The 25086-nt window shown below is 34.1% G+C and overlaps 1 protein-coding gene across 3 annotated transcripts; it reads right to left on the bottom strand.

The window, feature by feature from the left end:
* On the bottom strand, window positions 1-21525 carry LOC130810131 (mannosyltransferase APTG1). 3 transcript variants are annotated; one of them, XM_057676087.1, is made up of 15 exons: window positions 21184-21525; window positions 20977-21069; window positions 20277-20347; window positions 12662-12892; window positions 12452-12569; window positions 12232-12336; window positions 11334-11620; window positions 10305-10586; window positions 10014-10215; window positions 7851-8002; window positions 7599-7761; window positions 7493-7522; window positions 4931-5002; window positions 2822-2851; window positions 1-625 (listed from the first exon to the last, which is right to left on the bottom strand). In XM_057676087.1, exons 4-15 carry the CDS (start codon window positions 12886-12888, stop codon window positions 545-547), a joined length of 1749 nt encoding a protein of 582 aa, XP_057532070.1. In that variant the 5' UTR covers window positions 12889-12892; window positions 20277-20347; window positions 20977-21069; window positions 21184-21525; the 3' UTR covers window positions 1-544. The 3 variants fall into 3 exon arrangements, with proteins under 3 accessions (XP_057532070.1, XP_057532072.1, XP_057532071.1); XM_057676089.1 differs by having other exon boundaries at window positions 10014-10119; XM_057676088.1 differs by lacking the exon at window positions 1-625 and adding an exon at window positions 641-1775.
* Between the last annotated feature and the right edge of the window lie 3561 nt (window positions 21526-25086).

Below are 25086 nucleotides of genomic sequence, written 5' to 3'. Positions count from 1 at the left end.
AACATAAACTTTGTCGGGTGATTTTCATATTAAAATTAAATTACATTATATTTTAAATATCATACAAACTATTTAATATCAAAAACCAAGCGGGCCACTCTTTGGTTCATCATATCATGTTAACCTATTTCTAATAATTAATCCAATTGTTTTGCTCAGAATGTGAACTTGGAGGGCATAACATCCACTCACAAATTTCCAATACATAAAATCATTAGTTTATGTGCACATAGGTACCACCCAAACTACACCAAGATGATTCAGCTAAGGGCAGTCAAAGACAAGTGACATTCTATTTCTATACTTGCTCATCTTTATATTCTATTATTAAGTAGCCTAATACTACTAACAGTCCGGTCATCTGTGTCCCCTTGCACAAGAAACGGGGGTGTTTGTATTGTGAGAACTAGCTATGAGAACTATCGATCAACATTCAATACTCACCGAAGTTGGTGTAAGTTTCACTAGATATGTTCTCATTTGCAAACAAGAGTTCCTTAATGAGGTTGCTTCAGTTGAAAGCAACATTCAGGTACTAAAGCCTCTACCACTCTGACGAACGAACTCTCCTCAGAACACGTGGTGGCCTTCTTTTCTCCACAACTGGGACTACCTTTTCCATAAGCTGCAGAGAAATGCAACATCATATTTAGATGTCTAGGTTAACACAGCATAGCAACAGCCAAAACACATGCAAAAACTTGGTCAATCCAGATCTAAGGTAAACACAGCATAGCAAACGCCAAAACATATGCAAATAGATCCATAATGTAGCCGACCAATCAGGAACCCAATAGAATACTGAACAAGATAGCCATCGAGTACACTCCATGAATCTAACCCTTAAAAGTAGAAAACAGAACTATAAATTTATGGTGTAATGGTGTATGCAGAAAAAAATATCTAACCCCATTGATCATAAGGTTGTGTACTTCCAACTCCCCCAAATTCAGTCTAGGTGGGAGCTTCAGTGGTGCCACTTACGGCCCGTTTGGTTAGTAGTACTAAATGGTGGTAATGGGAATGATTTATAGTGTAAAATTTCATCAAAAGTTTTATGTCATCCCATGGTAATGAAACTTTGATTACAAAAAAGTTTTTTTTGGTTACAAATTTCCATTACCACCTAATACTACCTCTCCTGATAGTAATGCATAGGAAATTTATGAAGAAAATGAGATGATTGAAGTTGGACAAACATGGCCATCAAGGTAGCAAGAGATTATTCAACCAAATTTACACTAGTTTTCATTCCCATTACCATCGTTTAATACCACCAACCAAACGGGCCGTTAATGGCATTGGGTGATAGAATGTAGTTGAATGCAGCAGCAGTATCATGAATTCCTAAACAGTAACATTAATATTTTGCCATATTGGGAAAAAGTATGCAAGGATCCTTCTGTTTAGCTTAAATGGGAACTTGCAATCACACTCAGTGAATTACTATTGGGAACTTTCTTAAATCACATCTTACTGGTAAGGATTTATAACTCTGAACCGGCAGGCAACCAAAATAGTTCGATAAAAAAATCTATAAGAAAACAGGTAATAGCTTCCTTTAGATTTCCAGGGTTAAAAGCTAAATAAATAACGCTAAGCTACATGAATATTCTACATTTGGTACGATGATAACCTCTTTATGTCTTTTCTCCATCTCTTCATCATTTCTTCTTTTTGATCAGTCTTCAAACCAAAGTGCAAAAGATCAGCTTTATCACGGCAATGTGACCTCATGTTGAAGGTTTTTGAAGTTACTGCGACTTTCATATAAGCTGCGACAGCCGCAAAAGTGGTTTCATGACCGTTAGCGGAACTGGAACCGAAATTTTGCACTATGTTCGAAACCCAATTCAGATAAATCAGAAGGCTAGTCCTATTTGGTGATGTCTTGATTATAGCCAGTTAAGAAATTGCTCATTACAATACAACATCAACTCTCGTGTCAATATTGCTCCTCAAGTTGTTCAAATACTAACATGCTTTGGTAAACTGTTACTCCAATAATTAATTAATAATGCATATGCAACTCAACTCATTCTCCAAACTACAGATATAATCAGCAAGTTTTATAATCTAGTGAAGCTTTAATGCCAGCTACACCTAATCAATTGCTTACTGTTGATGAAGTCCCCAAATAACCTCAAAAGCAATAAAGTTGTCACCCTGAAAATCCTTACAGGAGAAGGAATCACTCTCCAAAATCCCCCACCCCCTTTCAAAAAAATCCAATTTATCAGAGATAATAGCTGAGTGCCTTAGTCAATCCACAACATCCCTAGAAAACTTCAAATATTTCATTAAGAATTCTATGTAAAAAACAAATCACAAGGAATGCTTAACACCAATAACAGAGCATGAGCAAAGAACCAAAATTGACTCTTAAGTCTGTCACCAAACAGTAAAAGCTGACATCAACTAATCATGCATATTATACGGACTGGAGATGTTGACAGCTTTAATCTTTCTGCATCTATACTTAACCGACATAGAGTTTATTGTTGCGAATCAACAAATAGTCAATCTTGACAATCCAACAGACAAGTCAGGCAAAGTGCAAATTAGTTCCTAGCCTAAACAAGTAGTCAGGAAGTTATCATCATCCAATCTTTTGGCTGTATGGTCATTGCTATTCTCGAGCAAAAGTGGTCATAAAACTTATCTATGAAAAAAGCATTAAATTTAATATTTCAATAACAATAAAATAGCACATATTGATTATAATTTTTTACAGGGGTATTTCAATCCAATGAAATCGTTCATTAATGAAAATTTTCATTCATACATAAAAGCATGCATCAGTACGGTAGTATATTATTACCTGCTTGAACCTTTGCTTAGTTCGCTCTGCCTGCACGAAAATGGTACAAAGTTTGTATTAGCTGCAAAAGATGGTACATGACACATAGAGAGTTCTTATCACTATCTTAATTTGCATCCGAAGGATGTTAGCTCTGTTGAAATGGTGATAAACTAAAGGTAACTAATTCAAACTACTAACTGTACAATGACTAACATTAACCTTATTACACAACAAATGTTGACTTATGTATAACTACTCCATTCATTCACATTATTTTTGCACCCTAGATAAAGTGCAAGTTTGAAGAGAAAAATGATATTAAAATAAACGATTGAAGAAATAAATAAACTTATGTAGAACGCGTATTGGAAAGAAAAAAATGAAAGAAAATTAATTGATGACTAAACTTTTCACTTGGAACCAAAGTGTGAAAACAAGGCTGCATTCCAGCATCTGCATAGTACCAGCCAAGATGTAAAGGTTTTCATATCTTCCAAACCGATACTACCCGAATCCTAAAGGTGTAAATAAACCACATTTTACACCGGTTTCAGAAATATTTGGCAATGGGACAAATGTGGACATGAAGAGTGTTTGGGCCATATGACAACCACATCAACCCATTATGCTTGGTACGACCAACAAAGACAAGCATGCAATTAATTAGAGAAAACAGATAGCTAAAGACATAAATAGTAACTCACTTCACACTTACAAAATGTGTTTAGACTTTGGGTCTGCTAATATGAAATGAATGGAATGAGAAGGGAGCATGATGAACTAAACTCTTCATCACTGTGATGTACATTGGGAAAGAGAAGGGACATGAAGAGATTTAATTTCTTTCCCTGTAATAGATTAATCCATCACAGTCGGATAGATTTGGAGGGGAAAAAACAAATTTGTGTCTCCTTTATCCTCTCCTTTTTTTCATTCGTATCTTTTTCAATTTGTCATCACTATCCAACACACCATTAAAAATGGGTAAATTAAAAAAATTATGCTTGCCTTTCTCATGAAAGTGAAGCAAGATAATTAACACTAACATAAAATAAACTTATGCCATAACAAAACAAGGGTAATCTCCACAACCAAGGAGTCACAAGACAAGCTCAAAGAGCATAGTTGATAGTACAGTATCTTTTTTCTTTTACACTTGAGACAAACAAAGATGATAAGGCAGGTCACAGGTGTGTCTAAAAAAGCCATGGGAAATAGCGTAGGGCATGCAAGTATGTGTTATGTATAATGCAGCAGATTATTCTTAAGAAAAATCACAATTACAGCCCCGGTGCCAGATAATTGTGCTGAATCCACAATACAGTGTATAAAAAGGCAATCAAGGTGCAGGGAGGCAGCAGGCCAAATGCCTCAACCCAGGCATTTTTCTATAAAGGTGCAGTCATACAAACAGATCCATCAAGGCACAGCGCACAAAAAAGCACAGTGGCTGTAGTGAACAGCAGCCAGTTTTACACATAAATATGACCATTGGAATAGCCCGCAAGCCTATTGCATTAGTGAACCTTGTGCCTTATTATAGATTGGTCATACAACTATAAGACAAAATCAAAATTACATGTATCAGCACTGGAGATATTAGTTCACGATATATATGTCAGGTTACTGTGTACTACCTCCGTCTCCTTGAATTTTCCCTAGTAAGATTTTCTATAATAGAACTTGAAGTAAAGGAAAACTAATTAGCCCATGCTCTATATATATATATATATATATATATATATATATATATATATATATATATATATATATATATATATATATATATATATATGCAAGGACATAGTTATTTGTAACATTACAAGTTACAACATAATTATTTTCACTGTAATTGAAATCAAATGTGAAATATATATTATAACACAGAAGTAGTACTATAAACTGAACAGGGTTACAAGGACATCTAATAAAGCAAATAATTGACAACTACGAGGACTGAATATACTATAAAAAAACTTGACACCTTAAAGTGCAGGATTCAGATGGAACCATACCATTTTCAAACAATAATAGGAACTCAAATAAAAGATTTCCAAAACAACAAAAGAAAAATGTCCATTTACCCCCCCTTATCCCAATTACTCCAAATGATTTCAAAATTCTCACCTTTTCTCTCTGAAGTTGTTCATTCTCCTCCTCCAGTTTCAAAGCCAATGCCTCCAATTCAACCTGATATGCCTGCATTCCATATGAAAGAAATAGCATAACTAAAAGATAGAAGTTAACCACAAAGAAAAATCCGCAAACACAATAACAATGAATCATTTCACATGCTCTCCTCCTATTAGTCCTATACAATGAATATATACTACATTACTAGTACTTCAAATATGTCAAAGTAAGTTTTTGGGTATAAACATCACCAGGAAGCCTATGTTAATAACATATTAATACAAATTTAAAACAATAGACATGAATACACTGCTAACAACTTAAACTAGTTGAATATATGCATACACTACCTTTAACACTATTCATGCATTATTAGTATAAATTTACAAATCAGAATCCTAAATTCTATTTTTATTTTTAGCAAAAATTCAAACAAAATCATGTGGACAGCCTCCGAATTGATATATATGATTCAGGTAGCCAACCCCAATCTATTAGGGCTTTGTCATTTTTGTTGTCGAATATGCAAACAGCAATTAAACAATATTCCTCTTATACCCGTTTCCTTATATCAAAAATATCCTATCAATAATCAACTTCATCCTATTCTAATCATAATCTTGAATAAAAAAACTCCAAAGCACAACATACTTGTTTACGCTCCCTAGACCTAGCAGCAGATTCGCGATTCTTAATCATCCTCCTTTGCCTCTGTTGAGCAGCCTTATCCAACGGTTCCAAAATGGGCGCACCTCTTCTCTTCCCTCTCACACTACCCAAAACCTCCATCCCTCCTGATCCACTACCACAACTACCATACCCCATCAAATCACCCATGGATATAGGACCCGGTTGCTGTTGCGGCGGGTAAGGATACTGAGCCAAGGGATGCTGATGAAATCCAACACCACCACTCATCTTAATCTCCTCTGATACATCAACCTTGACATCTTGATTATATACTTCTCCTTCATTTCCAGCCCTTGCATTATCTAAAAATTCCTCTAGAGTCATCAACACATCAGTAGGTTCAATTTTACAATCTTTCCTATCATTCTTCCCCGCAACAATTTCACTCCAAACATCCTCAACCGTCTTCTGCCGTCGAGTTATATACTCCTCCGTCTCAATCGCAGAAAGAGCACCCGCTGCATCAATTAGGGAAATTTCAGTATCGAGAAAATAGGCAGTATTGGTTACGGAACCCGAAACAGGGTTGTTGGTATGATTAATAGAAGTGGAATCGCGCATAATTCTTTCGACATTCATGCGTTCTTGAAGATCGGAAGTAGTAGTAGTAAAATCAGAAATCATTTGGGAAGCAGGAGAAGGATGATTGAGATGATGATTGTGATAATTGTGAGAAGAAAGAGACTTGAGATCCGAATTTGTAGAATTAGAGGTAGGAGGCATCACCTTAGATGAAGCAATCCTAGGGATTTCTGGCTGAAATTTTGGAAGTTAGGGATTAGAATTATGGAAGGTTTGAAAGTGAAGGGGAAACTGGGAAGGAAACAATTAAAGAAGACGATGAGACAGCGTTGGATTAGTTTGTCAATAAGGGAAACCGTGATGTCTCGAAATTGCTATCCTCTTTGTATTATCGAAAACATACTTACTACATGTTTGTATTTTCTTGGGTACAAAATGCACACGCACACAAGGTGCCTTTTGCTCCGGCCAAAATTGCACAATTAAAGCGTTTGTGAATTTAAATTTCTTTATTATTATTATTATTATTATTATTATTATTATTATTATTATTATTAGTTATAATTATCACTATAATACTAAATTATAACTCCAAACTTAGGTGAAATCAAATTTTTGATAGACTATCATGTACAAATATCCAATCAATTTTTGTTGGTAAAATTTAGTTTTTCTTCTCAATTGTTTTGTTAAACTTGGCATAAATTAGATCAATCTTTTTTCCTGCTCAAATATATCTTGGCTTTGGATATTTACAAGAGCCTATATACCCCTGCAGCTTATGTGTAATACACTGAGATCGTGTATTGCTAAACCAAGTGCAATAACTTTCTGTTTGTTCACCAAAGAAAATGTACATTGTGCTCACATCATAGCACCGCCACGCAAAAGTAAGCATGCACTTTGGTCTCACAAGCGATCTTAAATCATTTCTCTTTTCATGTTAAACCAATAGATCAATACATGAACATGACACAGTTTTGGACAAAAACAAGGAAATTGTTTATAAAAGACCATGAGTAACAGTTCACAAAATCAATCTGAATTTATCGACTAAAGCCGAATTGGGTTAGACTTACAGGAATATTGAACTAGATTTAGAATCGTGGCGATTCTCTACAGCTCTATGAATTAAGGAAGAAACTAGATCTTATGAAGACGAATCAATGCACGATACAGTGGTGTACGACAAGAAAGATATTCCGCGAATTCTTTTAGCCAAACAGTCGGTAATAAGCAGAGACTGTCGTAACAATAAGATTGTAGGCAACAATCAACATGACATGTCTGTTACCAGTCAGTGTACATATATACCACAATTGACGATTGAAGATCGCGATCTACCTTGAAGTGAGCATGGAAGAATCTTTTTACCTGTAAAACTGATGTAGATTAGAGTCATGATTCATGAATGAAAATATGAGTACTGTGCTAAGATATGAAGCTTCACCTCTCTGAACGAATGTGACAACAGAAAATCTTTCAACTTTTTCTCTTCAGAATCAAATAAAACAATGTGGCTAGGTAAAGACCAGTTTTTAGCAAATGCAGATGCAAAGCCATGTGGATCCAGCATGAAACGGTCTGATTCATCAAGAGTTCCTCGTTCTTCACTGAAGACAAAAAATGTTCGAAGATGTAAGACTTGCGAAAAAAAAGGTGCAGCGAAAGGGATTTCAGGAAACTAATTGGGAGTTCAAACCTTGGTGTACAGTCTAAGAAACGCATGGGTAGATTTTGGTGAAGAGTGGAGTAATAGGGTGTGGCGTGACAAGGTGTTAGGAACAGTACGCTTTTGACCTCACCCTTGGTTGCTTCCATTGCAAGATAGTGCATCACATCTTCAGATCCCCTCTGTCCAAGGATGACGATAAAAAAATTTTACTCCAGTGCAGCTTTAGACTACAAGTGACTAGCCTAGCCGAATTCAATATCCTACGCAAGCATCAAGTTTAGGGACATATTTATCCCCGACTGAGGTGAGACAAGAAACAGTGAACAAATCTTGATACTACAAGGGACTTCAATTTCAGGGATTTAAGGAGAAGTATTCCACCAATAATACATTCGCCCATTGGATCCAAATACTGAATATAGAAAGTGCGCCCTCTCATTCAATTTTCACAAGACAAGAGAAAGGGTAGCACACCAAGGACAAGCTAGCTGTTCAAAGAAACCAAAAGATTACAAGAGTAAAGTTTTCAATAGAGACCAAGTTTGAAGGATAATATCAACATATCTACATGCTTAGAGCTCACAAATCCTTTTCCAAGAGTGTTTAGTTTTCAACTGAAACCATAATTGAAGGATAATAAACCACAAGCACCTCCATTCTTTTCGTGTTTGTTGAGTTTTCCATTTTCGTCCATATTTTTTTGATTGTCCAATTTGAAATATTTTTTTGTCCATGAAGTTTCCTATACTACCTTTCACTTTTTCACTTTCTGGTCTCACTCGTCTCTAGCTACCCTACCTTTATTGCATTGTGAACCAAATATTTTCTCTCCTCTTAGAGGTTGTTTGGTATGTGAACATAAAATGTAATGGAAAGGGAAATGATAAAGAAGAGTAGATGTAAAGATAAGGGTTATAGTTATATGTTGTTTGGTATAACAATATAAGAGAAACACTAAAGACAACAACTAGCTAAAGAAAGGGAATTTGTTACTTGATAAAAATGAGTGGTAACAAAATAAGGGTAGGGATTGGGTTAACCTAATATTGTATCAAACAAAAAATATGGATCAATGGTAATTGAATCCCTTACTTGATATTAAAAAGTTCATACCAAACACCCCATTAATACCCTTCCCGCATTAGTGTGACATCACGCTGGTATCAGCTAAGTTGGATTTTATTGTTGAAGTTTGGACCAAACAAAAAGAGCAATAGTAATGTTTACCACATTTAAAACTACTTGTCACTTCTGCAATATGAATTCAATATAAATTATAATTCAATTTTTGCATCATCAAAGTTAACAATATATACCAACAAGACTCGTTTATTTCATTTACTCGTTCGATCCCAAATTAGTTCCAAGATTTTCCTTTTTTTATTTGACATCAAATGGTGGAAAAATACGATACTCACTTGAGCATCAAACTTACGCATCAAAGATGAGCTTGACTTTGGCAGAAAAAATTCTATCTAAACTCCCTAGCATTGGAATGGATAGGATTAAGGTGAGTTCTACCAAAGTCCAAAATAACTATAATAGAAAATTCTAACAAGAAGATCAAATAAAATTCTCCAACAAAATATGGTTGCATAAAGGATAGCATAGGAGTGGCTACGTCGGAAGAAGTAAAAAAAGAACCTAAAAGAAATTGTTTCTTTTGCATACGAAAGAAAAGAGTATCCATAAAGTAGGTCAATGCAAGTGAAAACGAGGCCAAAAACTAAAAGAAACTTAAAACTTGGCTTCCTACACTTCTAAATCAGGTCAAGATAAAAAGGATGAACTAGCCTAATAATTCATAAAAAGTAAAAAAAAAAATCCCAGAATAAGCATGGGTAACCATAGTGCAAAAATAAGGCCGCATCATATCGTATCGCCGTATCGTAAAGGTTCTTAAATTTACCAAACTGGTATTATCCGCATCATAAAGGGGCAAAAAACCCACGTTTTAGGTCGTTCCAAATGACATTTCATGGTTAAGGCCAATATTTGGCGGTACGACAACCACTTCACCGTGTCCATTTACCGCATTTTTGCAATATGTGGGCAAGATACCAGTTTTACTCCAAAAAAATTATTAGATGGTATCTATAAAACACATGCGTTCAATTTATTCCATAAAAAATCCATTGACAAACTTAAACCCATGAAAATCCATAGTGTTGACGGTGCAGAATACCATACCTGGTGAACCAAACTCATGTAAAGGGCCATTGGAATGTTGGTAGCAACCAAAAAGACAACAGCTAATCGCAATTTTGAAGGCCATTTAGTATGAGAGGAAGAAGCCCTGTTTTTTACACCCATTGATAAGTCAGGCATTTCAAGAACTGTTAATGAGTACCCTGAAAACATCAATGCTATTGGAAGGACAGGCAAGACAAATCTGTTCACATAAGCATAAGCCTGTAAGAAATAAGTACCAAAAGCATAGTTGGATGAGAATAATTAGGCAAACATGAAATTAGTAAGCACCTGAATTCTTTATGACCCAGCACACTGTAAATGCCTATAACCCAACCAATCAAGCCAGAAAGCTTCCATTGCTTAGAGTAAATGATGCCTGCTATAGAAAATGGCAAGAAAGTGAACAGCATCACAGGAAAACCTTGAATCAAGTACCAGTGCCACGGATGAGTTCCATAATAGTCTCCGCCAGAGGAAAGAAAGTTGAATTTCAGAAAATTAAAAGGCACAATGATCCAGGAACCATATATGATACGATCCAACAAAGAAGTGATTGCAAGCACCACTGCCCTGAAAGACAAGTGAAAATAACTAAGAACACAAAATACAAATTTCTTTTTTCCAGAAATAGGCTAGAGAAAATCCTACAGAAAAGGGGGAGAGGGAATTAATCCTTCTTGTAGGTGGTGAGAATTATACCTCAGTAACAAAGGTGAAAGGGAAAGACCACAACCACTACGCTTACCCTTGATTCTCACAAAATACGAAGTTCTCAAGACTAAAGTTACACATGAAAAGATACACGATTAAAAACTTCGCGAGTAACTCACATGAACGTTATCACTCAAAATTAGAAAGAACACAAGTTAAGCTATTCAAAAATTCAAAACATGACAACCTCATACAAAGTTGACCATAATCTGCAAGACCAGATTAGTGTTGATGAAACTAATAATGAAGCTATGTGGTGCAACAGATCAAATTAAGGTAGCTAAAATTCAAGAAAAGGTTTTAAGTAAAAGTTTTAATTCACCGTATTTGAAAAAAGCAGTATATCGAGCTTTTCAAATTAAATCACCTTGTTCGAAAAAGGCAGTGTTTCAGGTGGTTGCAAACACGCCAATCAAAGCCAATTATCATTTCGACATATAGGAGTTGATTTAACAAAACTCAGATGGGCAACAAGAATAAATATTTGTATGACACGTGCACCATGACCTTCATACTAAAGATACCCTTACTCCATCCTTCACAAAGTCTTTACTGATACCCAGATAATGAGATGAGGTGTAAAAGAACATTAGCAGTAGTACCAACCCAATAGGAGCAGCCTCAAGAAATACAAATTTCAATCTATCAGAAGACGTGAGCAACTCAATTAGACCGACATACAGCCATATTATGGCACTTGTTGGACGAACAGCACACGCGAAGGCAGCAATAGCCAACGCCCACCTTCTTGAATTTGAAGGAAATTTACCACAGCTACCTCTGATGCATGGCCAATAATACAAACTGACTACAGTGAGAGCAGTCTCTAGGCTGTTTGATAAAGTTCTTGTACAACAGAAAAACACAAACCAGTTTGTAAGGTGAGAGAAAAGCTGTAACTGAGAGTTAAGTACAACTCAGAACATAAAAGTTTAGTCAAACGTCAAATCAATGTCCTCATATTAAAATAAATAACCCAACACCATTCTATACAGATTTTCTGCTTCGCAATCAAAAAACAGATGTCACAAGAATTCTAATATTTACAAAGAAACAATTTTAATAAACCATGACTTATCACATGACTCACATCAACCGCTATAATCAGTAATTAAAGCTGCTATGCCACCAATTACATTAGAGTATATTTAAGAGAAATTTGAGATTCACATTTTAGTAACCATAAATACTAGATGCTCTTATATAAATACCAAACAACAAATTAACAGTGGGTATTCAAAACTATAATTTCAAATGTAATCTAATTTTCTAAAACGATACTTACATAGTATATGTTTCAAAACTCTTGAATCACAATGTTAAAAGGGGAATTTTCCAATACTCTTCACTGAACATAACAAGAAAATGCTGCATATGCAACAAAGGGGCTATTGGAATTACAGCAATTTAAAAGCAATTTTTTCCATGGTATTAACGTCAACAATGAAGCATTTCAAGCAACACAATGAGCTTGCAAATAAGATTTTTTTTATAAAAAGGATACTGTCCACTTTGCAACTTGCTTCCCGAAAATAATGTCAGATAGTTTGAACAAGTATAGATCACATATGGCAGCAAAAATAGACTGCAGCAAACGTGGTGCCTTCACCTGAACAATTATAAGAATAATCAGCAAACCATTGCCCTTCTATAGCCTATTCAACCCACACACAATCAAAAAAGAAATCGTGATTTGCAAAAGCAAACAGGCACCAAGAAATCACCATAAACCAAGGGGTATCAAGGTGAAGAAAAGCGAGAAATTTATAAAGGACAGCAAACAAGAGAGGATGCAAGTAGCTACGAATTCCCCTTTTCCATTCCCATGTAAGATGTCCATATCTGCAATTAGAAGGTCAAGTAGAGAAACTATATGATAAGAGGAAGAGAAATAAAATAAGTGTAAAGCAAAGAATCTTGATCAATTTTTATACCCAAATACCAGGCGATGCGCAACTTCAAGAGACTGCCAGTGTTCATCAGGGTTAAAATATGTCTGCACCACCAAAGAATTGACGATACGTGCTGCTAAACAAAAATAAAAAGCTCTCTTCCATGATGCCTCAGAATCAGAATTGTTCTTTGTGCCACCATCAAAAGGGGTTGGAACATCTATTTTCTTTTTGTCAGTTAAGGCACTAGCATTATGTCTCTTTCTCATTGTTCTGCAACAAGTCAAAATGACATCACTCAAACAATTACCATGTCTTTAGATTTCTAACAAAGAAACTCAAAAATAAGTCATAAACAACTTTTTGTTAACACTGAGGAGCATAGTGTCAAAATTGTATTGTAAAGGTTTTTGAGTTTATCAGGACCGATATATAGGCTACATTGATCATGAAATTATTTGTATTGAACGTGATATATGTTTCATGGTTTCGTGATCGTTACCGCAACCGTGACCAAAATGAATATTTTTGTACTATGCTAAGGCGGCATCGCATCGCATTGGTCGTGTCGTAAAAGTTTTTCAAAACAAACAAATTGATATTTTCCACGTTATAATAGTGTAAAAAAACACAAAACTGTTCTGTTACCATGAGCGCTACCGCATTTTTACGCTATGGTTGGTACATACGACCGCTGAACACACCTAGATTTGTAACAACCCGTGACTAAACACTTGCTTAAACACGATTAATTATAACTAATGTGGAAGCTTAATACTTACATCGGTCTATTACGTCGACAATATAATCAACTAATCAACTAACTATATTATCCTCTAAACATCTAACCAAAATTTTAAATATCAGAGTTTACAACATTTAAAATATGTTAAGGAATTACATAAACATTTGAAATGATTTAAAATATAATAAAGTTCTGCAGAAAATCCGGCAGAGCTCCATTTGTAAAGCGAATAATCCAAAATATTTCTTTTTGACCTAAAAGTCACTTTGCAACTATAAACAATAATTTCAAAATATCAACCAGTCAGTGTCACTGGTGCCAATCGTATATCAACGAGCCAGTGTCACAAGCACCAATCGTTTCAAAATCACATCACCTCGTAGGGTGAATCTTTTCTCAATTAATCAATATAGTGCTAAAATAATTTTAAATAAAGAACTTGCTTTACGTACATTCTATTATATGTATGAATGTAATTGCTTGTTGATTACTGATCTCTATGCTTTCAACTGACATTCACTTCATCAATCTCAAAATCTGTCCCCCACCAAGACAGGTTCACAGAACAAATCCACATAATCAGCTTATGTTGAGTACACATTTATATAGTTTAATTTTTATAATTACCTCTTATGAATTCATAGTTTTAATTGTAAATCCTAAGAAAATAAATAGTGTTTTATCAACATTTTAATTCCTCTCACAATCGTTTAGTCAGTTGTAGAGGTCTGAGGTCGTCACCCCAGAAGTTTAAAGCTTATAAATGTGCCAAGACAGTCTCGCCATATCCGCATGCCGCCTCGAAAAAATGACTATAACGCACACTCTCACCCAGGGTCATAAAGAATGCCACCACTCTAGAAGGGGAACTTTTCTTGTTGCACGCATTTTGCCCCACTTAGGTTGGACCCAGCACATTCAATCCTACCGGGAAAGCTCAGATAACCATGATTCATAATAAAGTTAGTGTTAGAGTAAATGCTCTTCCAATTAAGATTCTAATTACAAAGAATGAAAAAGATTGCAAAATGTGAAGAAAAAATTAAACACACCAAGAATTGAAAGGTGGGAAAATCCTAATATCAAATTGATATTAGACTATAAAACCCACCTAATGGATGAAGACAATTGTATTGATTAGTTCTTGATTACACACACTAATCAATTCTAACAATGTAGATGAAAAACTATAGAGATTACAAGAGTAAATTGAAAATCCCCAGTTTACTCAAGAACCCTAATTTGTGGCTCTCTCTCTAGATCAATCTCACTTGTGTTTCCCTCTCTTGATTACAATGTAATTCACACACATGTATAATGATGTACCAAGGAGTATATATAAGGCTTGGGTAGTAAAGAAAAACAATGCAAATAACTCTTCAAAACAGAATGTAATGCCCGCCAGGGGCTGGAAGTCGCTTGACTGAGGGCATGGGTCGAGCCAGTTGCTCAAGTGGGTCGAACGACTTGCAATCAGCTACTGTTTTTGTACCCAAACACATGTTCCTTCATATACCCACTTATTCCAACACAAACACTCCTCAACATCAAGCTAAGCCAAGAGATTATGAGTCACACCATAACAAATCTCCACCTTGATGAAATAATCTCAATCCCGTCAAACACATCTCAATTAATCATATTCCAAAAACAACTCATCATAAGATGAAAACCACCTAAAAGAGGTGCCCCTCCCTCAAAGGGAGTAAACCCATGACACATGAAACTAAGCAAATGATTTTGAGCCAAACTCAAACACAACCCCGATCAAAGACAACCACAACTCCAACCATAAGCCCATTGGAACCATAAGAGCAAGCACTTTACCCAAGACAACCGAGCCCCAAGCTACATAGTCTTGAAAATGCCACAACCTCCTATCAATGCAAACCATCTCATGACTACACATAAGAACACATTCCACCAATGCTCGCCTATCAAACAAGTTGACACATCTTCGATCTATCGCATTGCTACCCATCATTGTCATGCCATCATCAACTATCATATCATTCCATGAATATGATACCCATTCCTTCAAGATACACAAAGGAATGTCTCCACCTAACATAGGTGCACACACATCATCAATCTCATCCTCCTTAGCTAGAGTAACATTGCTATCGACCTCCACCTTCTTCTTGGCGCTAGAAGAACCACAAGCCTGGAGATTAGCAAACTCTACAAAGGTAACCAAAAAACATGAATGTTGATGTGCAAGGATCCCACAACATGTACCTCTTGATCCTCCTCGAGTTTTCCAAGAAAACACCCTTCTTAACTCGTAACTCAAAACCGTTTCCCATACAAGCATAAGCCATGTTGCCAAAGAACCATACTCCAGAGTATTCTTGAAATGCCAACTTCACCACTTTGGCATCCAACATCTCGCATAATCCCACTTGTAACCACAACGAATAATGAGCCAAACCGTGTAGAGCCATAACCATTTTTATGAACCACCCATATCTCATACATCCACCAAAACGACTTTGCTTCCCGGTTTCCTTCTTTCCTATAATCATCCAACCCTTGAACATCCCAAAGATCTCATCATTATGCTCCAAGAAGTAAACCCACACTTTCTTCAAACTAAGCGAACATCGGTATATACCATGTGATGGAACCAAGAAAAGACTCCACATGACCGAGTGACTATAACCGAGAGAACATGTTCTATTCACAACCATCTTGAAGCTAACCCATCTTTGCTCGTAAAGAACACCAAGCTCACAAGAACCAATAGAACCCATACATCTCTCACCAAATAGACCATTCTTGGATAGAACCACCAAGTCTCTCTCACTCATGCACATGTCTCAAAATGCCACAAAGAAATATGATGCTCATCGGGCAACAAAGAACCCTTTGATCTTGCCAACCTATCATCCATCGACCCAACTAGCTCATAAAGTGACCCTTTTTCTTGCCCTTCATCACTACTTGAGACCCCTTAGTGATCACCAATACATCCTTGTCAAGAATGCATCTACTACCATTACCAACCAAGGGACATAGTGATATCAAGTTCTTTTTCATATCCGGAACATGATGAACATTCAACAAAGTATAAACCACGCCATCAAACATCCTTACCCTCACTGACCCAACACCCACAACATTGCACACCGTATTGTTGCCCATGTGTACCACTCTACCTTGAACCCTAACATATGTGGAGAACCAATATCTATGAGCTGTGACATGAAAAGAACTACCCGAATCAAGAATCCATCTATCATAAGACCTTTCACTTGACTCAACAACAAGAACGAAATCATCATAACAATCACTATGAACAATAGCCGTCGAATCCTCATAAAAAGAAAAACTCTCCTTACCTTTGTTCTTACCCTTCACCGGGCAATCCCTCTTCACATGGCCCTTCTTTTGACAATTGTAGCATATGGCATTCTTGCCCCAAGACTTAGAACTACCCTTCTCATTAGATCTACCCTTTACTACAAGGCCCTCACCATCATGTGAGTATTTGTCACTCTTAGTCAATTGATTCTCAATCAACTCCCTTTGTAGTAAAGCCCCTTCACATCCTCAAGAGTCAACACATCTTTCCCATACAAAATTGTCTCCCTAAGATTCTTGTACTCCTTAGGTAGAGAGCACAACAATTTTATCGTAAGGTCCTCATCATCAAGATTCACATCAAGGTTATACATTTCCATCACAATTGAATCAAATTCATCTATATGTGATTTAAGAGAACTACCTTCCTCAAGATGAAGATCATGAAGCTCAATCCTCAATAATAAGCGATTTGCCATCGATTTTGTCATGTACAATGACTCTAGCTTCAACCAAAGACCTGTCGTTGTCTCCTCCTTTGCAACCTCTCTAAGTACACTATTAGAAAGACAAAAATGTATCATGGAAAGTGCCTTCAAATCCATCTCTTAAAAATCTTCCATACACATTCTTAGAGGTTTCTTGGACTTCCCCAACAAAGCTTTCTCATACCCATTTTGCACCAAGATAGCTTTCATCTTAAGTTTCATATCCCAAAATGAACATTTCTATCAAACAACTCTATCTCAAACTTTGTAACACCCATGGCTACTAAGAACCAAAAAAATCAAGAATCTCCAAACAAACCCCAAATCAATTGAATACTAACTTTCCCAAGGATTTCAACTCAAGCTCTGATACCAATTGTTAGGGCAAAGGCTCTTCCAATGAAGATTCTAATTACAAAGAATGAAAAGGATTGCAAAATGTAAAGAAACAATTAAACACACCAAGAATTGAAAGGTGGGAAAATCCTAATATCAAATTGATATTAGACTATAAAACTCACCCAATGGATGAAGACAATTATATTGATTAGTTCTTGATTACACACACTAATCAATTCTAACAATGCAGATGAAAAACTATAGAGATTACAAGAGTAAATTGAAAATCCCTAATTTACTCAAGAACCCTAATTTGTGGCTCTCTCTATCTAGATCAATCTCACTTGTATTTCCCTCTCTTGATTACAATGTAATTCACACACATGTATAATGATGTACCAAGGAGTATATATAAGGCTTGGGCAGTAAAGAACAACAATGCAAATAACTCTTCAAAACAAAATGTAATGCACGCCAAGGGCTGGAAGTCGCTCGACTGAGGGCATGGGTCGAGCTAATCTGCTCGACTAGGTCGAGCCAGCAGCAGGGAGTCGAGCCAGCTGCTCGAGTGGGTCAAACGGCTTGTAATCAGCTACTGTTTTTGTACCCAAACACATGTTCCTTCATATACCCACTTATTCCAAGCACAAACACTCCTCAACATCAAGCTAAGCAAAGAGATTATGAGTCACACCATAACAGTTAGTATGTCCCTTACGACACCGACCTTGGACTATTGTCTTTTGCGAAATACATTGTTTCCTTGTAATTCTCTACATTTGTTTATATCTTTTAATCCTTACTCAAGAAAACTATTCGCTTTCTTCAGTTCTTTATTCATAACTTAAATTTTAATTTTATAACATTGCTTCATACTTGATTATAAATTCTTTATAACCAAATCTAGTATTCAAATGATTTCCTCACACATTCGACTTACTTAATACCCTTCATGGCTTCATCTCAAGTATTAATAATTCTTAATTCTTACATCAATGCATCTTTTAATCTTTCTTATATTATACATACAACCAATAATAATCTAAATATAGTCACTCAATAAAATCAGAATAATCATTTCAATACTGATAAACAATGTGTGCATAACCTTTATTTAATTTAGTCACTCAATATACGTTACTTATCATTTCAATAGTCTAATATTATTAAATTCAACTTAATTTATAAATAGTATATCAAAAAGGTACGTTATCTCATTAACAAGTAATCATAGATTTATTCATTTAATCATTAACCAAAATTCACTTAAATAACTCTAACGCTAAGTAATACTCATCACAATCAACCTCATGGTCTGAATATGTAATTAAATCCGTATTGTAATTCCACAATTTAATCTATAATATAAATCCACATTTATATTCAACATTTCTCACTAACAAACTCGGCTGACAATTCCAAACTAATACAATGAACTCGATCACAATCCCAACTAACAAAAGCAAGTCATGAGTTAATTAAAGATTCAACTAACCACCCAAATTTAAACAAGTTTAACTCATTATCCCAAACCAGTACAATTCATATTCCATACCCAACAAGGTCAACTTATAATCCAATCCAACAAAATACGTCATCATCCAACTAACCAAAATCCCAAGCTCATTATCATAATCATAACTTAATTCATCTATATCTATCTTCTATTAAAATTCACATTTGTATTTCCAATTTCAAGCTAAACAACCAATTTTAAAAGTATATTAAGTTTATAATAATTAATTCATACTCCTTTAATTAATCTCCAGTTTACAATTACCATATCAAATGCTAATTTCACATTCCAACTCACTCCCAAATATATTTCATAACAAAATCGCCATCATTCTACTAAGTTTATAAACAAGTTCAGCATACTAATTCCATATACATTTTAGCCAATTTAGACAAACGAATTATGTACATCCATTCATAACAAATCAATTCAATCAACACTAAGCTTACATTTCCTTTAAGTCCAAAATGATACTTAGCAACTAAATCAACTTATATAGCCACTTTGTGTAACAACCCGACTTATCGGTTGACTAAATACGATAAGTCATCACGAGGTTTACTAACCCAAAGAACTCAAATCTCAAACCATAACTCGTGGGAAGGGTCACGAGGTCTAAAATATAACTGTAACATTTAATCTTAAATCCAAAATATCTGAACCAAGGTCCCAAAGTAATTATAAACTAACCATAGGAATCCAAAATAGTCAACATAACCAACTAAGACATAATTACTAAAACCCGATACAGACTCTACAACCTCTATACATACTCAAATACAACATGCCTTCCAAGAATACACTAATCACCTTCGCTATCCCATTGTTCCCAGCCGGTACCGATCTATAAACAATTTAAAAGATGGAAACAACAGGGAGTCAAATGAAACTGAATGAACAGAAGCAATCCAAAACAAAACAAACATGAAATCAAAATAAAAGATTTAAAAGCAACATCAGTTTCCTGGATCTTTGTGCGCACAGGGAGTATAGTTTGAGAGGTGCCCCATAGCTCTATGGCTATGTCGCTCTCGGGTGAAACTAGTCAATATTTGAATGACAACTCGCCTCAAAAACAGGGAGTAGGGGACAAAGTCCCTCAACTCCATTAATGACCAGCTCGTGAGCCCGATCCATTGACCATATCAATATCAGCATAATCATTCATAACAAATTTATCTCAACATTATAAAATTCACAGCTTTAATAAAATAATTTTCAAAAATGTAGTTTGGTCAGGCCCTTTAAGGGACTGCTACTACTCACCAAAAGGCGCTTCAAGGAGCTAAGTCTGGTTCTCCGCGATCATTAGAAAGGTTCCTCTATGATATCGCCTCCTGTATCATAACAAATCACAACGTCACGATGTTCGATACTATAATCTAGATCTATATAACTTATTGTATCTCCTCCTAAAAATCCTAACTTAGTCAAGACTTTATCCTAATATTTCAAACCATTATAACTATAAATGGTCCAATTTAATTCAATAATTATTGAAATGTATATCATCAACTAACACAAGAATCAATAATTCCTCCAAATAACCTAGCAATTCCTTCAAGAATATTACATTATTTCATATTCATCAATGACAAGTATTTTCCAATAAACTCATGACTTCTACATCCCACAAATTGATACTAATTATCATATGATCCGTCAATTTTAACATTTTACTACCCAATCAACAATATCCAAAAAGAAACATCCAAGAATACCCAAATTACTCAATCCTTTATCATTAGAATAATCTCTTACTAACATTATAATCTCATAAATTGGTGTCAATCGTCACATTTTCCAATTATCTAATTAAAATAATATACTTCGCAAGTCTTGAAATAGAAAAAATTTATCTCATGGTTAGAGATTCTTTAAAGTTAAAGAAAATAGATCACATTAATAAAATTGAAGGTGTATTATAATATGACTTAATAAGAAAAGTAAATCTATGTAGTATTACCTTCCTTGAAGATCCTGGGTGAAATAATGAATCAAAAGCCACAAATGGTAGGTAAAAAGAAAAGGATCCTCTTATTGTTGATTCTTAATTTGCCTTCGAATGAAAGAGACCCCAGAAAGAAGTGGATGAACATATTAGGAGAAATTAGTAAAAATAATAAAACTATTAAACTTTCAATAATCAGAAACCAAAATAATGAGGACTCACTTGCAATGGCTGTCGAAACTCAGAGGAAAAGATGGGAGGACCAATGCTGGTCTTCTTTCGAAAATCAGAGGGAGAAGGTGAACATTGAAGAGGCAACCATTAATGCTGCTGTGTTTCGGATTATTGGATTCGAAGGGTTCAAAGACTTGTTGCCATGGCCGCATTCGATGGAAGGCATGGGAAGAAGGAAGTATTGTCTTGAACAAATTCAATTTCAGGAAGAAAACAAATGCGGTTGTTGTTCGGGTCTTGAACAATGGTTTTCTATTTTGCAAAATAAGGGTTTTGGGGGAGAGAGAACAATGAGGATGATGGTGAAGAGCAATGGCATAGAAAATCTGATTTTTTTTTTTTTGTTTTTTTTTTTTTTTTTTTTTCTCTTTTCTATGAATTGAATCACAAAATTACTAAGGCCTAATTGTCTATTCTGTATTTTCTTCTAACTTTGACCCAAATAAATTTTTATTCTTAATATTTTATTTTACGTTTTCCTAATTTTATAAATTATTAATTATTAATTTATTAAATATTACACTTTAAATCAATTTACTTTATCAAATTGAAGATCTAACTCATATTATTAATTTCAAGTCAAATGATAAATACACAAGTAAAACAAGTTAGTAATGCTCGATTCGTATTCAATTATTTTTAATCTTGTTTATAGTCATAATCATAATTTTAAATCCCAATTCTAATATCACAATCTAACTTTAATTCTCCTCGTAAAAGCAACGCGAATCCAAAATCCAATTCATAAACTTCATTTTGCATCTGCATAATACACTAACTCCAAGAATCGATACAACCACATAGTTGAATTGTATTCTCATTCCCAATTCACACAATTCACTAAAATGCCGGTATAACGCTATTCAAAATCAACCCGTTATTTCTAATTGATACGACTCATCAGAATAGTTATGTACAATCAGAGTATCAAACAAGATCTATTTGACTATATTTTAACTTATATATTAAGAAAAAAAAATACAAATTAAGACTGAATTACGAATTGACTTAAAGTCACAACACCATATCAGATTAATAAGGGATGAAAATGAGAATTCGAATGGGGAAACTTAGGACACAAAAGTGGTACTCTCTCCTTCTTAAACAAATTCTCAATTGTCATTTTGGAATGCATTATTTGTTACTAGATAGGTTCTCGTGTCAAGTACAATTTATTAATTATTTAAATAAAAAATTATTAATCTTATATATGTAATTAAGTTATTATATGGTAATATATAAAAAATAAAAAAAACATCATAATCAAAATAAATAGATAAAATAAATAACAAAATTATCAATGAAACTTATTTATTTAACAAAAATATTTGATCTTGTAAGTGTTCCATGGCCATTAGAATATGAATATCTAATCTGAAATTAAAATTAACTAAATAGTATGATTGGGGGAGAAAACTTTTCTTGTTGTAGTGACATGTATCCAAATTACTTTAGTATATAGTATGATTTACATATAGATAGATAAATGATGAATTAATAAAATTAAAGATAAAAAATTACCTAAAATGAAATTTAAGTAGTAGGAATGGGAGGAAAAACATTTATTGTTACAGTGACATGTGTTGAAGTCTTTTATTGCTTTAGTATATATGATTGTTCCGAAAAAGAATCTTTTTATTTATAGGACATAAATTTTGGACAAAAATAATTTTATCCATCCTCATTTAAAATTATTAATAATATTTATACTTGCCATATATCTTCCACAAACTTTATAAATAACATTTTTTTAATATTTTTATATTCTGTATGGTCTCCACATATTTTCCACAAACTTTATAAAAATATTTTTCATCAATTATGGTCTCACTATCTTTTCCACTAATTTTCTTTCAATATTTTTCAATGTTTATGGTCTCCACTTTTATTCCATCAAATTTATTATTCAATAAAATAATATATCATCATCACCATACCCCGTGTATCCCGCCCATAAAAAACTATGGTTAGGGTATGGGGAGGGAATGACGGTGGCAACTCATAACCATGAAGGAGATCTAGCACGGCCAAATATTTCCTCGACTCGAAAAAGAATAGGAGCAGTTTCTGCAACGGCTTGGGCCGATTGAGGCTGAAGCTGACTCCCATAGATTTGCATCGTATAGCCCAAGCTTGAACCTTCAAAATAATATATATACTGTTTAAAATATTTTATTATTTTATTTTTCTTAATTTTTGTGAATATTCCTTATGGAAATTTCATTAGAGAACGAATGTTGCATTACTTTTTTCCAATATACTTTTTACTTCATTAACGGTGATAATGTTGCATCTATTTTTGAATCAATAAAGTATAATTATGTTTATGTTACTTTAAAACTTAAAAGTTAAAGAGTCTTTGGTAAATGAAAATTTCATTAATTTTTTTTTTCTTATTAGCTAATTAAATAGTCAAAAAATATTTGATAAACTTTTTTTAACTTACTGAAAACTTGTTTTTAGTGAAAACAAATATATTACTGAGTAGAATAAACAATCAATAAATAATAATTGATGTGATTTATAAGTTTCAATACTTTAAGAGAGTCAAATTGGTCAACAACTTTATCTAATTACTCCGATCACTGATTATTTACTAAATATACCTATTTGTAATCAAAAATTTCATCAAGTCTGATTTTAAAGTTTCAAAATTTCTTTTCATATTCTCATTTTCACCCTAATTTGTCAAACATGCCTCTGAATTAATTTGGCCTTCTATAAACCTCAAAAGAAAATTTACATGGTAACGTAAATTGTTAGGAAAACACTGGATACGATGATGATGTTAAATTGTTAGGAAAATACGAGTAGTAGTATTTTTTGAAGTTTTTTCTACATAGTTGCAATAAGGTTTTAAGTATTTAAAGACTATAGTAAAACTAGTTGAATATTGTTAAATTTATTAAAAAGACAAAAAAATACCTTACTTTTTAAATATGTTTTCATTATTTTATATATTTTGAATTTTAGGAAAATAAATAACACCTCCCCAACTCATTTAGCCATCACTTATCCAAATTTCAAGTTTCAACCCATTATCCAATAAACGACCTATGCACATCTTCTCCCCAACAGGCAATTCTAGCCCAACTCTATCTACATATCAATATAGGTTGTTTTTGGCAAAAGTGAGTTTAGAAAACAAGTCATTTGGTGTGACTGATTTGAGGAAATTGGGTGCAGCCCTATAGGTGCCGATAGAGGATTAAAACTCGAATTTGAGTGGCAATTGGAAGATTAAGGAAGTGTAGTCGTGCATTGTTAATATGGAAATGTGCTTGTTGGAAGAGATGGGGGATTGAAAGCTTGATTAAGGTTTCACATAAAGAAGTTACAGATGATGATATGAAGTTTAAATCGTAACATATAATATCTTGACTTTTTTTACTTGAATAAGTTTGATACATAAAAAAATTTCAAAAACATTTTTCATCACCTCTCCTCTATGAAAAGAGCATCTTATTCCCCCCCACATACTCACCAATTAGCGTTCACCATCCGAATTACACAAAATGAATAGTTATACATACATTTGCAAAGATAAACTATACAAAACTTACTCAATAACAAATTATATTAAAATAATCTAATTTTTATTTTTAACCCAGATCCTTCTTTCAAGTGGGATATTAGGCATAATGATGATGAATTTTTATTTGCAGTATATACGAATTAATTACTTAAATTGAATTAATTACAATTTGTCTATGTGTTTTGACAATATCACATAATAAAGGGCCAATCATAGGGGTGGGCAAGAGGGGCTGTCGCCCAAAACCCCATGTCAAAAAAGCAAAATTAATGATTGTAAAAGGATTCATATAGACGATAAATTGCAAAGGAAAAGAGCCTTAATGTGCTATTTTGCCCAAGGCATCAAAATATGTA

The sequence above is a fragment of the Amaranthus tricolor genome, chromosome 4 (genome assembly GCF_026212465.1).
Source record: "Amaranthus tricolor cultivar Red isolate AtriRed21 chromosome 4, ASM2621246v1, whole genome shotgun sequence".
Classification (NCBI taxonomy): Eukaryota; Viridiplantae; Streptophyta; class Magnoliopsida; order Caryophyllales; family Amaranthaceae; genus Amaranthus; species Amaranthus tricolor.
This window is presented reverse-complemented; position numbering and strand designations above follow the sequence as displayed.

Excerpts from the sequence above, each read along its gene's own strand:
- LOC130810131 (XM_057676087.1), bottom strand. The coding sequence starts at position 12,888 with ATGAGAAAGAGACATAATGCTAGTGCCTTAACTGACAAAAAGAAAATA. Across the intron at positions 12,570-12,661 it reads GCGCATCGCCTGGTATTTGG|ATATGGACATCTTACATGGG; the intron begins GTATAAAAATTG and ends TTCTAATTGCAG. Across the intron at positions 12,337-12,451 it reads TTGATACCCCTTGGTTTATG|GTGAAGGCACCACGTTTGCT; the intron begins GTGATTTCTTGG and ends ATAATTGTTCAG.